The following is a 15,338-nucleotide window of genomic DNA, read 5'->3' as shown; positions in this document are numbered from 1 at the left end:
AGTGATGATGTTTGTAGCTAATTTATAATATACAGAAACATTCCAATCAAGCATTGAAAAAGATTAAACTGCTGCTTGTCAAAAATACTGATGTGGTCATTTTTTACTCACCTTTTTTTCTGTGACTTTACTATATGTTATTTATAATTAAAAAACAACAGGGAAAATATGCAAAATAACATTTAAAATCTACTATTTTTCAGTCCTTTTTTGACGATTTGTGCCATATTTTTACTGATTTAAATACAGTAAAAAAAACTGTTACAGTCAAATGTAAAATAATTACCATTTGTAAAAAAATGTTGATTTTTGATAATGTTTTTGTTTTTTTTTCTTCCTTGTTTAAATTGTTATTATTTTATTCCCTTTTACATTACTACATCTATTGCTACATAAGCTGCTGTAACAATGTGAATTTCCCCTGGCGTGGGGAGAAATAAAGGACTTATCTTATCTTATCTTTTATTTTATACTTATTTTCTGCTGACATTAAGAAAACAGGGGAAAATGTTAAATAACAGTCAAGAATTTAAAATGATAAATCCTTATTTATTTATTATTTTAAAATAACAGCAAATATCTGCAAAATAATAATATTTTTATCATTTTTTCATGGTTAACATGTAAATCAATACTTATTTTACAATGAACATTTGTAAAAGTACAGATTGTTACTTAACAGTTTTGGCTTTTTCTAAAGGGATAACATGTAAATTAATACTAATACTAATTTTCTGTTATTTTAATAATTATCTGTAATTTAACAAAACAGGGAAAATCTGTAAAATAACAGTAAATTTAAAATGATACGATTTAAAACTGTATCCATTATTAGAATAGAAAAGAATAGAAAAGAATAGAATAGAATAGAATAGAATAGAATAGAATAGAATAGAATAGAATAGAATAGAATAGAATAGAATAGAGCCTCAGTAAACAGGAACCTTCCGTCACCAGTTGCTTTCTGTTTCTGTTCCTGCTTTGGGGGCCGCGGCCGCGCGCAGAGCCGGTCCGCGTGGAGCGCGCGCGTCGAGCAGCCAGCCCGCGAGCTCCGAAGTCCGGCGGAGGGAAAAATCACGTGGTGACACATCTCCACGACTGACGTCACCGTCCCCATCTCCCAGCAACCCCTCCATCAGCACTCGCGTCACCGTGCGCCCGAGCCGCGCCGTTGCTGGGCAACCCGTGCCTTGCGCTCGGGTCCGGCCTTGCCTTGCACCCAGCTCGGAGCTCTGACGCGGGTGTGACGTTAATAAGGTGGGTATCAATTTGTTACGGTGGCGGAGGGAGGGAGGTGGATTCGGAGGAGGAGTTCCCCCTGTGAGAGCCGAAGCCCTCCGCTCTGCATTCCGCCGGAGCTCAGAGGCGAACACCGGCTGCAGCCCCAGTCCCGGGCCGAGACTTGCTGTAGAAAGTGGAGGAAAAAGTTGCTCCGCGCGTGTTTCCCCGACAGTTTCTCCTTCCTCGATGTTTTTTTGTTCAGCTCGAACCGGAGCTCTGCTTTGTGGAATGATTTACGTTTCGTCTGAGAGCTGCGAGAGAAGGTGGTTTATGTCTGTTTAAGGTAAGACTCACTCTGGATGAGAAAAACTCAACATTTTATTAATTAAATTACTTATTGGTTGATTTTTATTTTGTGATCGCTTGTACAGTTTTCAACACAGTTTTAAAATGATGTTTCGCTTTCAGTCAAGCTAGTTCCTCATTTGGGGTACTTTCTGTTCACTTTGTTTTAACACTCAAAATGTTTATTTTTCATCTTAAAAAAAACAGAATTAACACAATAACATGACTGATCAATTTAAATCCTGTTCAGTAGAAATAAAACAAATATTTATACACTTGAAATAATTATTTTTTCCAATGTCTAGTAAATGTTACACTATTTTTATACCCATTTTAAGTTGATGTGAACACATGTAAGAATGAATTAAGCATACAGTCTGTGTGTGTGTGTGTGTGTGTGTGTGTGTGTGTGTGCAGGTACCAGCCTTACTGAATCCCAACGCTGTAACTCCAGACTGTTGGTGCACCATGGTGATCATGTCAGAGACCAGCCGGGGGGCTCAGTCCAGCCCTGCCCAGGGGAGGCCGCTGCAGGTCGGCTTCTACGAGATCATCCGCACCCTGGGGAAAGGAAACTTTGCAGTGGTGAAACTGGCCAAACACAAAGTCACCAAAACACAGGTGAGCGGCTCTTCTCTTAATCTCTACCTGCAGTCATATGGAAGGATTATTCTCTCATTTACACACTAATTATGTTTTTTTATTACTATTATTCAGGTGGCTATTAAGATTATCGATAAGACCAGGCTGAATCCGTCCAACCTGGAGAAGATTTACAGAGAAGTGCAGATAATGAAGCTGCTAAACCACCCTCATATCATCAAGCTCTACCAGGTTGGTTTTAATCTGCTGTTTTTGCCGTGTGTGTGTGTGTGTGTGTGTGTGTGTGTGTGTGTGTGTGTGTGTGTGTGTGTGGGTGTGTGTGTGTGTGTGTTTGCATGCAGCCGGTATGAATGCATGCATGAATATGGGAGCAGAAAAAGTGAGGAGACACATTTATTTCCTCCAATGCAGAGAATTGTGCCTCATTATTACAGATATGCAGCAGCAGCAGCAGCTCATTGTGTGGAAAAAAAATAATGGGCATTTGTTATCTAAGTGGTTTGTACCAGCTTGTGTTGAGCTGTGAGTACACTGAATCATAAGTACAGCACAACGGCATTAGTGCAATCCCTTTTGACCTCCCCGAGTGTGTGTTGCAGAGGAAAAGAGAGGGAGAGTTGGAGCGTAAGGACAATCCGGGGTACCAGTCGGCGCTGGGAACAATGCGTTTCTGAGATGTGTGTGTGTTTTTTTTTTCTTTTTCCCGTTATATAACGGTGGAGGTGATCACAGAGATACGGGAGCAGCTCTGCTGGAGGGAGCGTCCACGGCTCTGAACGTTAAGCCCAATTAGCACCTGTTAAAGCCAAGTGCAATGTGTCTGAGCGTCACGTGAAGGCAACCCCACAAAGCACTGATTTACTCCTAATCAAATTGTAGACTTAGTCCAGAAGAATCCGCTTTTTCCCACTCAGCTGACCTCACAAGCACCGCGGCACACGTCTGGCAACAAACACACACCCACGCAAACAACACACACACACACACACACAATGCCCTTTCTATTTTTCTCTTCATTTTTACTCTGGAGTTTTTTTTTCTGCTCTTTGTTTGCGTCTGTGTTGTTTTGCTACTTTTGAGGATTACTTTACGTCCTGTTTTAAGCAGCTGAGCAGCTCTTACTGTGAAATCATGTCTGGGCTGTAAAAATAAGGGCATGACATTGTTCCTGGGAAGCCCCAACAATGTTTTCACCTCATATGCGCAGCAGCATATCAGTGTAATTAGTCTGCAGACAATCCATTAGGCAAACAAATAATCCATTAACCAATTAGATGTCAACTTTTAAATGAATCACCAGCTGTTTTTATAATTGATTAATTGATTTGTAATTTTTTTTAAAGAAATAAAAGTCAAAATTGTCTGATTGCAGCTTCTTAAATTGGAAAAATGTCTGTTTTCCCTTTAAGGGTCTTGGGTTTGAAACACTGACCAGCATTTTTCACCATTTTCTGATATTTCAGAGATCAAACAATTTATCAAAAGCTTAATCTACACTGAAAATAATTAGTTAAAAGCTGCACCTAAATTAATCGGCAGCTATTTTGACAATTGATTGATCATTTAAATATTTCCTAATGTTACCTTCCTTTCTTAGCATCATGTGACCACAAACTAAGTCTTCTGTTAAAACATTTAATTACGATGATCATTTTTCACAATATTATGGTTTTCATAGAGCAAACTTTTAATTGATGAACCAGAATTAAATAAATAGTATTTTTTTTTCTCAATGTTGCACCTCAGTATTGATAATGCAGCCTTATTTTGAAAATGCATTACAGTTCTGTGCAACTACATTTAATTTAAAATGCAGAAATATCTGATGCACACTTTACGGAGAAGAAACTACATAATTTAAGGCAGCGCTATGATGAGCATAAATCAATATTACATGAGTATATAATCCTCTCTTCTAATACACCTGCGGCCGTTTAAACGCAATCATGTTTCATGCCTTCTGCAGACACGTCAAATGAGTGTAACAGCATTAGCACTGATTGGAAACGCCGTGGTGGTAATATTTAATGCTACAATTAGACGTGTGTGTCGGGATGCATTTGTTGAAACTCATCAGGAGCTTCTCGGCCTCACGTTACGACTTTAAATTACATGTATGCTGGAGGATCGTATGATCTCCTGGAGATTCTCCCGCTGCTCTGTGGTCTAACACTGATGACCTCTGTCTGTCTGCTTCCCGTACGTGATGCAATCTAGTTAATCTCTCCGTGCCCTTGGGTTGTGTGAGGTGATGCCAGTCAGATGGTTGGTGCTCAGCGATGGTAAGCAGCCCTCCTCACCGCTGCAGCACCTCCTCTCCTCCCTCCCGCACAAAGAGGGGGATAGCGACATAAGTCCGTCTTGTGATTCGAGGGTTACTTCCTCTGTGGAAGTTGTTTGGGAGCCCTTTGGCCTCGCAAGTCAGCTGCTGCTTTCACCAGCCTCATGGGAACAAAATGCATTTTTTTTGTCTCTGCAGTCAAGGATCATTTGTGTTTGCTTCAGCCTCTCTTTGACCTTGTATCAGTCACACGCTGCCCTCTTATCGTTTCAAATCCCACGCGCCAAATTTTAGTCTTCACACGGCCGTTTTATTGCAAATTAAAGCTAAAAATGGATGCTAAAGAGTTAATCTTGCTCCTGGGATGGTTTGAGGGCCCTTGACGTGCCGAGCCTGCTCTTCACAGCCGTGACGTCAGCTGCACCTCAAGGTGACTGAGCCCCAGAGAGCTGCCCTATCTCCCAGATAAAGACTACTTCCCGCATGGAGGCATCCCTGCATTGAATCATTCTCGCTTAGTTCTTTTTTTCCAAAGAAGCCGGGGTTTTGAAAAGAATTAAGCTCCGCCATTCAGGGGAGTTTGGTGACATTCAATTCAGAGTTGGCCGGCAGCATTTATCCAGACAGGGCTTTGTCGTCTGACGAAAATTGCTTTGTTGTGCAACCTTTCAGCTCAACTGTTCCATCCTGAGGGCTCTCCAGGGAAAGGGAGGCTCTTCTGTTAGCTACCAGGAAAGCGCTGGGAATTGCGTCTTTCCGTCCCACAAAATACGCTCGTTGTTGAGTGATTTGTGACATTTTTGATACTCAAGATGGGAACAGCCTGTGCGAATCCCCCTCTCAGTTTCCTAGAAATAAAGCGATAGAGGAGGCTTGAAATTCAACACCAGCATCCTTTGCCAGCTAGTATCAGCCTCAGGGGAGAACATGCCTAACCATTTGATGGGTTGGCCTGTGTGTGTGAAGTTACGCGTTTCCCTTTTGGGTTCGTGTTGTATAAACGGGTTTAAAGGCATGATAAAAATGCAAGAAGGGACTCACTGACGGCTGGCTGATGTAACAGGAAATATAATGAAAAGCTGGGGTGGAATAAGTTTCTGGAGAAGTTTGAGAAGGGGATTTTGGTGGTTAGAAAATGTCTCATGCTTGCAGATGCCCAGTGCAGGCTGCAGTGAAAGACTTTGCTCCTATTCTTCGTCATCACCAGCTGCCCATGACTCAGTTTTTGTTTGGTTTTTTCCCCTCAGGTCATGGAGACCAAAGACATGCTGTACATTGTGACTGAGTACGCAAAGAACGGAGAGATGTTTGGTGAGTTCAGCCTTCAGATTTAGTCTCCTTACGTGCAAACGTGGGCTAAAACAGTCGATCCTGATTGTCACACATGGACTGAAATATCCGCTTTCTCCCCGCAGACCACCTGACCTCAAACGGCCGCATGAGTGAAGATGAAGCCCGAAAGAAGTTCTGGCAGATTCTGACAGCGGTGGACTACTGCCATCGACATCACATCGTTCACCGCGACCTAAAAACTGAGAACCTGCTGCTGGATGCCAACATGAATATCAAACTAGCCGGTAGGTTCTCCTGCTTACCGTTTACCGGTACCCTGGTTACCTGCAGGAAAGTGACATACAGCATGAGGCAGAGCGTTAATTGCTGCTGAATCTAACACCGTCCCTGCTGATTTTGTATTCCGTTCAGTTTTCACCTGAAGAAAGTATTTGCCGCTTTGGGGTTTCCTGAGACGTTCTAATTAAATCACTGTTGTGTCGTCTGTGTGCTAATTAAATAATGAATAATAATAATAATGAATAATTCACTCATTTTGCCAAGACTAATAACCCCTAGTGGAAATGAATTTAGCATGCCTGCATCCAGAAAATTTACAGCTTAACTGAAACAAGCAGCTAGTTGTCTGTGGAAGAGATGATGTATGAACTCTGGCTCGCTATGAGGCTTGTGAGCATCGTGATAGCAGATTACGTAGCACATCTGATTACAGCGGCCGGATCTCATCACACTGGAATGTAAAACAAACAGTAGCTAAATTGTTTTGCACCTCTGCTTGTCTTGCAGACTTCGGATTTGGAAACTTCTACAATGCAGGAGAGCCTCTGTCTACGTGGTGCGGCAGCCCGCCTTACGCTGCCCCTGAAGTGTTTGAAGGCAAAGAGTATGAAGGGCCTCAGCTGGACATTTGGGTAAGCTTATATTAGGACTGGATGGATGGATGGATGGATGGATGGATGGATGGATGGATGGATGGATGGATGGATGGATGGATGGATGGATGGATGGATGGATGGATGGATGGATGGATGGATGGATGGATAGATAGAACAGGCAGATTAGTAACATTAACTTTAAAGGTTAGTATATACTCTTAAAAAACTTGCTGTACAATGCTATAAACAAAACACCTCTAATTTTAAAATTTATAGAAATACTAATTGTATTAAAAGTCAATAAACTGTTTTTACACCTTTCAAGGCACCGTGATTTAAAGTAATTAAAGTGGTTTAACCCTCGTGTCATCCTGCGGGTCAAAATTGACCCGGTTTAAAGTTTGAACATGTGAAAAAAATAGATTTTCACAATGAAACTTCTTATGTCCACATTTTCAACATTTTGGGAAATCTTTGAATATTTTTTGGTGGAAAAAAAGAAATGTTAAAAATGTTTCTTAAGAACATTCACATAAAAATCAACCAAAATCCAGCAAATTTCGCTGGATTTTGGTTAATTTTTTTTGTGAATGTTCTTAAAGAGAATATTAGAAGTTTTACTGATATATATGGAATCACTTCAGATATTTTTAGGACTTTTTTGGAAGATTTTTACTCAATTTTTGAAAATATTTACAAGAATTTTCTTGCCAAATTTGGGGGGGTGTTTTTAAAATGAAACTTTTAAGGGAAACTTTTAAGGAATTATTGGAATTTTCTTCCTAAAGGTTTTGCAAATTTTCAAAAATCTGGGGATTTTTTTGCTGAATTTTAGATTTTTTTCAGACAAGGAAACAATATTTTTTTAGTGTAAATGAGGACAACATGAGGGTTAAAGTGATTTTGACAGGTAGTACGAAAACAGCTGTCGTAGACTACATTAGGTGCATAGACATTCTAAAATCACATTGGATCAGTCCTATTGTGATTATGACTGCAACCCCCCCGACCACTCAGTGATGAGTTGGACAGGACAGGATAACTGAAATAGTAAGCATTTAAATTGCTAATAATGAATCAATTTTTTCTTTACAGAGCCTTGGAGTTGTGCTTTATGTTCTCGTCTGTGGCTCTCTTCCATTCGACGGACCCAGCCTTCCTGCGCTCAGACAGAGAGTCACCGAGGGACGATTCAGAATCCCTTTCTTCATGTCCCAAGGTATCCATTATCCAGACAGTTAATCACAATGCTCACTTTTAATTATCTATCCTGCGTGAAGCCACATCGCGCACAATCGGAGGCTCATTTTTGTTGTTTTTATATCGTCTAGACTGTGAAAATCTGATCCGCAAGATGCTGGTGGTGGATCCGGCCAAGAGGATCAGCGTGGCCCAGATCAAGCAGCACCGCTGGATGCTGGTGGACCCAACGGCTGCTCACCAGACCCTCAGTCATTCCCTCACAGAGTACAACTCCAACCTGGGCGACTACAGCGAGCCTGTGCTCAACATCATGAACACGCTGGGCATCGACCGCCAGAGAACTATCGAGGTGAATGAACTTTAAATCTGAAGACTGTCATAGCTGCAGTAAAATACAGTTTACAGTTTTAGGACTTGAGGTGGGTGGATGTCACTGTAGAGAATTAGTCTTTTGTCATCAGCAAAAACATTATATAGTTCTACCTGACTGTCATTTAGAGAAGTACTTGGATGTGAAAAGCTAATTTAAGCTACAAAGAGAGGAAGAGCTGCATTTAAACTGCCCATATGATCCACGGAAAGCAAACAAAGTGGCAAAATCACTCATCTCCTTTCCTTCTCCTCAGTCCCTGCAGAGCAGCAGCTACAATCACTTCTCTGCCATCTACTACCTGCTGCTGGAGAGAGTTCGAGAGCATCGTACACAGCAGCTGAGCCGCCAGTGTGGAACCTGGAGCCAGAGACCCAGGAGCACCTCGGACTCCCCCAGCCCAGAGGTCAGCACTCCAGCTGGGTGTAGCAAGCTCAGTTTATTCCTGCTGCAGCCCTCGGCTTGAGATCTAAAATGCTTTCGTGCTTCCTTCCAGGTGATCATGGAGTCCACCGACAGTTTCAGATCGACAGCATTTTCACTTCCAGCTAAAAACACTCCTCCTGTGTACTCGGAGGTGGAGTGTGACCAAGGCGGATTGTTCCAGGTAAAACTGTTTGATAAAAACAGCATTTTTCTTATTTACTAACAGACCGATATGAAATCCTGCGTCCTGCTATCCCGTCAGTCAGCGGCTAACAGTCTGCCTCATTCTGTTGCAGCGTGTGGTGTTTCCAGTGGAGGCCAGCCTGAACAGATTGCTCTGGAATCGCTCCATTTCACCCAACAGCCTGCTGGAGACGAGCATCAGCGAGGAGGTTCGACCCAGAGACCTGGAGGAGGAGGAGGCCACGCAGACTCTGGGGCCTCTGCTTCCTCCCACCACAACTTCCCGTAGACACACTCTGGCTGAGGTCTCTGCCCGTTTCCACCAGTGCAACCCTCCATGTTAGTATCACAAACACATACAATACCACACGTTCATCTTCATTCTGCCTTCTGCAGAGAATCTAACTCCTGTCCTGTTTCTGCAGGTATTGTAGTCAGTCCCTCTGATGGTGCCTCATCTGACAGCTGTCTGAAGTCCTCATCCAGTCCCGCCCCCACTTTGCAAGCTGCTGTGGGTGAGATGTCAACACTTCTGGCCTCGGGGGCTGAAGGTGGAGCTTTGCTGCCTGCTGGAGCTCCCCTGGCTCTCTCCTCCCACCTCCTGCCCCAGGCCCAGGGCAGCCTGCCCGCCGCCAGCTTCCAGGAGGGTCGCAGAGCCTCAGACACGTCCCTCACACAAGGTACAGGAGCGAAATCACGGACTCGCCTCACTGCATGTCACGTATCTAATCCGCTATAAACTTTTTTTTCCTCACATGTACTGTGTCACATTAGAGGATCAAAGGAGTGTTGTATAACACTGTCCCACGCCTTCCCACAGGCCTCAAAGCTTTCCGGCAGCAGCTGAGGAAAAACACTCGCACTAAAGGGCTTCTGGGATTAAATAAGATCAAGGGTCTGACGAGGCAGGTCGTTCCACCGCCCTCCTGCAACCGCGGCAGCCGAGGGTCACTGGGTCCAGCCCTCTCCGAGCACCGCAGCATGTTGGAGGAGGTGCTCCACCAGCAGAGGTGAGACACGCCGAGACATGAAAGCACAGTTATTAAAGGCCTCCTATGAGACCGTGGAGATCAGAAGGGGAGTGAAAGATTGCACTCAGACATGAAACACATTGAGACACAGTGTGACTTATACACACAGAGAATGTATTATTGATTCTCCCTAGAACTGCAGAACTTGCCTGAAAATCTTCTCTTTTCATGTTTTCTTTAGTATCTAATGATGTTTGTCTGTTCGTCCAGGAGAAGGATGCAGCTAAATTAGCTAAATCCGTACCCTTGTAGAGACTTGTAGCCCACAGTGAACTGACTTCATGCCTTAAAATCTTCATCTAAATCTTTAAACTTTCAGTTTAAATACCCCAAAGCATTCTTAGAGCTGATCATATTTGGAGCCTGTTGAAAACCCAGATTTAGAGGCTGCAGCTGTGTTGATTTTCTCCAAACTAGATGTAGATATAGCGTCTGATCTTTCATTTCTGTTTCCCAGGATGCTGCAGATTCAGCACCAGCCGCAGCCTCAGGTCCAAGCCGCTCAGACGGGACCTACCCAGAATCCTCTGCTCTTCCTGGCCCAGCAGCAGTCCCCCTCCCCTCCACCTGCCACAGTGTTTGCTTCCTCCTCCATGTTCGATGCCCCCACCCAACCCGCCCTGCCTCCCCCCCAGCCAGCCTCGGTGGGCCTGCAGCACGGCCCCTGGCAACAAACCCCGGACAGCTCCTGCTCTTCCTCCGGCTGCTCCTCGTCCTGCTACTGCTCCTCTCTTTCCCCGGTGGCCTCGGCCGCCTACCTGCTTGAGGAGCGTCTGCACATCAGCCAGCAGCCTCATCCTTATCCCGGCCTCCAGCAGCAGCAGCAGCAGCAGCCGCAGCCGCAGTCCGCAACACAAGGCGGCTTCCCCATCCTGGCCAAACCGGCGGTGTGGAGCATGAGCTCGGCCTCCGGCGCCGACGCCAACATGCAGGAGTTGTGTCTGGCTGGACAGCAGCAGCTCAGCAGCTGCGTGATGGTGAAGTAAATCGTCAGATTGTTCTCTCAGTGGAGGAAAAAAGACTTTGAGCCCAGAAGAAAAAAGAGAGCAGAAGTGAGGAACAAAAAGCAGATGCAAGCAACAAATTTACACGTTAACAACACACATGTAAGAATGTGTCCGCACATGTTGTGTCTGTTTGTGTGTTTGATATCATATAAGCTAAAGAAAAAGCAATAACCAAACTCTGGATGAGGCGTTAAATCAGACAGCCAGAGAAGCAATAATGGACTGAAAGACTCTCCTCCAGCTCTCTGACAGACTCGACTTGAATGAAGAGAGAGCCGACATCAGCCGAGACACTTATTTCTCACACGTTTTGATGCTGTCGAAGTTTTTCTTTTTTTTTTTGGAAACATGAAGTCTCCCTCTTCCGCTTTTCTAGTCATGTAAATTCTCGATGTTTTTCACTTGCCTGGACAGAAGACCAAAATTCGTTCTTTTTTTTTTTTTTTGCATTTTCCCCGACTTTGTTCGCCTTTTTCTAAAGAGACATTTCTCTGTAGCAGTGCAATGAACATTCAGTATAGTGCCCTAAGCTTACAACTGTTCACTGAAGGAGTTGATTTGTATTGAAACTGTGATATATTTGTTTTTTTTTTTCCTGTGCAAGATTATGTTAGCAAATGCTGCTTTTACCTCCAACTGCAAAAAGATTGCTACATCCTCTTCAGCCAAAACTGAACGAAGATGGTGTAAAGCACAACAGGTACGTCGGTCAGCTGGGTAGCACCTTACACATGTGGACGCATCGATCCGTGTTCCCTTCGTCTGATGAGCACCTTCTCGTTAGGTGCTTTTACTACCTCCTCAGGCAACAATTTGGAAACTTCATAAAACCTATCATCGGTCCAGATCAGAGGAAAGAGTTGTTTTTTTCCCTCCATACGGACAGAACAAAGACTGGGAGCAGTGCAATATTTTACATGGAAAGATGAGGCTTTACATAGGACGGTCAAAATTACATGCATATTTGCCTGAGGTTTATGTGGTTTGTCTGTGTTTGACCTTGCTGTGCTAGCTAGCTGACTCGAAAAAGGTACTTGTTATGTAAGATGATAACATGATACTGTAGTGGTTCAGAGGAAAGACTCCAGGCATTTCAAAATGCTGTTTTCTTCCCACTGCGCGTTTGCGGTCCTTTAGCCGAAAAGGAAGAAATTTGGGTTTTACCAAAGAGCCAACAGCACAGATTTGGTGATCTATCAAAGACACACTACTGACTTTTTCCACTTCGAATGCTGTCTCCAGATGTAGCATGGTGGTTAGTTGCCATTTTCACAAGATCTCCCGAGCTTCTGCTGTGAGAAGAGTCCCCGCTGCCACCAAATCCCAATGCTACGCGTATTGTCGATATCTCTAGCTGTTACTATCAGGACCATGGCGGTATTTGTTTTTTGTACTTTTCTAGAAAAGAACAACAAAAAAAAGAAAGAAAAAAAAAGTCACAACATAGCAATACCATATTGTGCAGGAAGTTGAACTTTCTTCTGTTGCCCATAAGCGGCTAGAAATACGTAGGAATGACCTGCAACGACCTGATTTATACGTGCAGGTGATGATGTGTTAGAAAAGCTGCAGGAGATGTGTAATATTTAGTTCTCTCATATCTGTGAAGCATCTTGTAGGGGAGCAGTGTTTTTTCCGAGCCCAGTTCTACTTTGGTAACATGCAGTGTTGATACTTCTGCCCAACTATGTTTTGGTTGATTGCACTCACTACCAACACTTGTGCCTTTATCTGAACAAACAGTCGGTCGGAGTTTTTCCGTCTCCTACACTGAAGAAAGAACGGCTCCGTTGGCGGCCGTCCGCTCAGACGCCCCTTTGATATTTTCTTTTAACTTGCTGTTTAAACAGAAGCAAGATTTGCACTTTATTCACATTTCTTATTGCCGATTTTTGTTTTGTTTCTCATGATGAAAACAAAATCACAAAACTATTGAAACACTAAGACTCTTGATGCAAATCTGTAAGATGACCCTTTTGATAATCTTTGGATAATAAGAAGTATGTCATGCTTTTTTTTCTGATTTGTTACTTGACTGTGTGAGCATGAGCACGTATTAGTGCCAGAGTGTGAGTGTGTGTGAGTGTGTGTGTGTGTGTGTGGAGGAAGGAAAGAAAGAGGAAGGGAAGGAGAAAGAATGTTAGTTCGAGAAAGATTGTTTATTTATGTGGCTATTTATTTAAATAAAGTTCACTTCCTAAACTGTCTGTGGTTCGATTTTCTTTATTAAGATGTTCAGTGGCATGTTAATGTGTCCATACACTGTAAAACAATCTAATTTTATGGTATATTTCTGATTTTTTAATTTCTCTATAAATTTAGAGATGTTATCTGGAAATCAACAACCCTCCAGTTATTTTAAGTGGCAATAATTCCAAATTATATTTATTACTCTACAGAAAACTGTTTTCTTAACCCTTTGATGCATGACATGAGTCAAACGTGGCCCATATTCAATAGGATATAATGACATCAATTATCTATAAATATGAAGCTCTTTATACACCAGTTTCACATTTTTCTTTATAATTTTAAGTTAAATCTTTTTAGTTTTGCATTTATTTCTACTTTCACATTCAACTCTGTAATTCTGGGCATAAATTAAGCAAACAATATAATGTGTGACATTTCACCCTCCTGTTGTCCTCATTCATGTCCTCATTCATGGACACAAAAAAATATTGTTTCCTTGTCTGAAAAAAGCCAAAAATTCAGCAAAAAAAATCCCCAAATTTTTGAAAATTTGCAAAACCTTCAGGAAGAAAACTCCAATAATTCTTTAAAAGTTTCCCTTGAAAGTTTTATTTTAAAAAAATCCCCCAAATTTGGCAAGAAAATTCTTGTAAATATTTTCAAAAAAAGAGAGGAATAAATCTTTGTGGTCTTTTTAACCCTCATGTTGTCCTGCGGGTCAAATAGACCCGTTTTAAAGTTTGAAAATGTGCGAAAAAATATATATTTTCACAGTGAAATTTCTGATGTCCACATTTTCTACATTTTTGGGAAATCTTTGAACATTTTTTGGTGGAAAAAAAGAAATGTTAAAAATATTTCTTTAAGAACATTCACAAAAAAAAAAACAAAATCCAGCGAATTTCACTGGATTTCGCTGGATTTTTATGTGAATGTTCTTAAAGATAATATTAGAAGTTGTACTGATATATATGTAATCACTTTAGATATTTTTAGGATTTTTTGAAAGATTTTTACTCATTTTTTGAAAATATTTACAAGAATTTTCTTGCCAAATTTGCGGGATTTTTTAAAATAAAAATTTTAAGGGAAACTTTTAAGGAATTGTTGGAATTTTCTTCCTGAAGGTTTTGCAAATTTTCAGAAATTTGGGGAATTTTTTTGCTGATTTTTTGGCTTTTTTCAGACAAGGAAACAATATTTTTTGATGCCCGTAAATGAGGACAACAGGACGGTTAAAAATCACACTTTTGAAATCACAGAGCCACTATGCATATTTATACTCATAGTGAAGTCTAAAATTCTGCTGGACACAATACTTTCTAAAGCTTTATCTAACCGATGACGAGGCCCACTGATGATGCACTCACACCTCATGGTAATGCCGTGATGCAGAGTGATAACGATGACGCCTCGGACTCCGATGACCCCCCCGCCGGCTGGTTATTCATAAACCTAAGAATGGACAGGTGTCTGACGTCTGACAGGAGAGGCTCGTGTGTGTGGGAGTGGAGTGACGCAACAGCAAAATGAGACGCCAAACTGTCCAGGAGCCAAGTGAACTCTACCGCCGCACTCCTCCAGCCTCCGAAGCTCGCTCATTATCCCCACTTAGATGCTATTAAAATTCCTGCAGAACTGGAATGTGTTGATTTGCTGCTCGCTGCATGTACAGATTTACACTGCGGGAGTCACTACGCTTACTCACACATACACATTTACACGTGTGACATATGGCCTGACATTTGGCTTGGCACGACCGTCAGGGGGCCGGAGAGGAGCTCTGTGCATCAATCAGATGTCCAGCTGCTGCAAACATATCAGTCATCAGCGGCCGCCTGCTGCTGACACGACCTCAGTAACTCTGGCTGACCATCTGCAGCATATTTCATGTTTGCAGCGCAGCAGCTCGGGGTGTTTACAGGCACTTTTACGCGTCAAACGATGTAACTGTTTCCAGATGTAGTTAAGTCACCTTCATCACAGCAGGTCCAAGAAAAGATCTGCAGAGGAAGTAGGTTTCAGGAGGACACTTTGGGTATTGTGCTGAAAGCGGTTCTGTGAACTATTTGTTTTCCAAATAGAACATTTAGTTTACCAGGAAATCATGCTGCAGGTTTCAGATGTGGAGTTTCAAAGATGATTTTTGAAATTAAATAAGAAAGAGTCATTATTTCAAGAGAAGTCATTATTTCCAGAAGCCATCTCATTGTTTTGAGACACAAAGCCATTTTGTCAAGAAAGTTTCTCATTGCATTGAAGTGTTAAGACATTAAGAACTCTTTTGTTGTCTTTTTTTTTCCCATT

The 15,338-nt window shown here is 42.3% G+C and overlaps 1 protein-coding gene across 1 annotated transcript; it reads left to right on the top strand.

Moving 5' to 3' along the window:
- The first annotated feature begins 1,311 nt into the window (after positions 1 to 1,311).
- Positions 1,312 to 13,045, top strand: sik1 (salt-inducible kinase 1). The gene is made up of 14 exons (XM_023269593.3): positions 1,312 to 1,564; positions 1,984 to 2,187; positions 2,284 to 2,400; positions 5,698 to 5,761; positions 5,866 to 6,027; positions 6,530 to 6,654; positions 7,714 to 7,837; positions 7,950 to 8,170; positions 8,448 to 8,597; positions 8,688 to 8,798; positions 8,914 to 9,139; positions 9,226 to 9,480; positions 9,621 to 9,810; positions 10,289 to 13,045. The coding sequence occupies exons 2-14, from the start codon at positions 2,035 to 2,037 to the stop codon at positions 10,815 to 10,817; spliced, it is 2,427 nt and encodes an 808-aa protein (XP_023125361.2). The 5' UTR covers positions 1,312 to 1,564; positions 1,984 to 2,034; the 3' UTR covers positions 10,818 to 13,045.
- The last annotated feature ends 2,293 nt before the right edge of the window (positions 13,046 to 15,338 follow it).

This window comes from Amphiprion ocellaris, chromosome 11 (assembly GCF_022539595.1).
Source record: "Amphiprion ocellaris isolate individual 3 ecotype Okinawa chromosome 11, ASM2253959v1, whole genome shotgun sequence".
NCBI classification, from domain to species: domain Eukaryota; kingdom Metazoa; phylum Chordata; class Actinopteri; family Pomacentridae; genus Amphiprion; species Amphiprion ocellaris.
The sequence above is the reverse complement of the archived record's forward strand: the minus strand, read 5'-3'. Positions and strand labels throughout refer to the sequence as shown.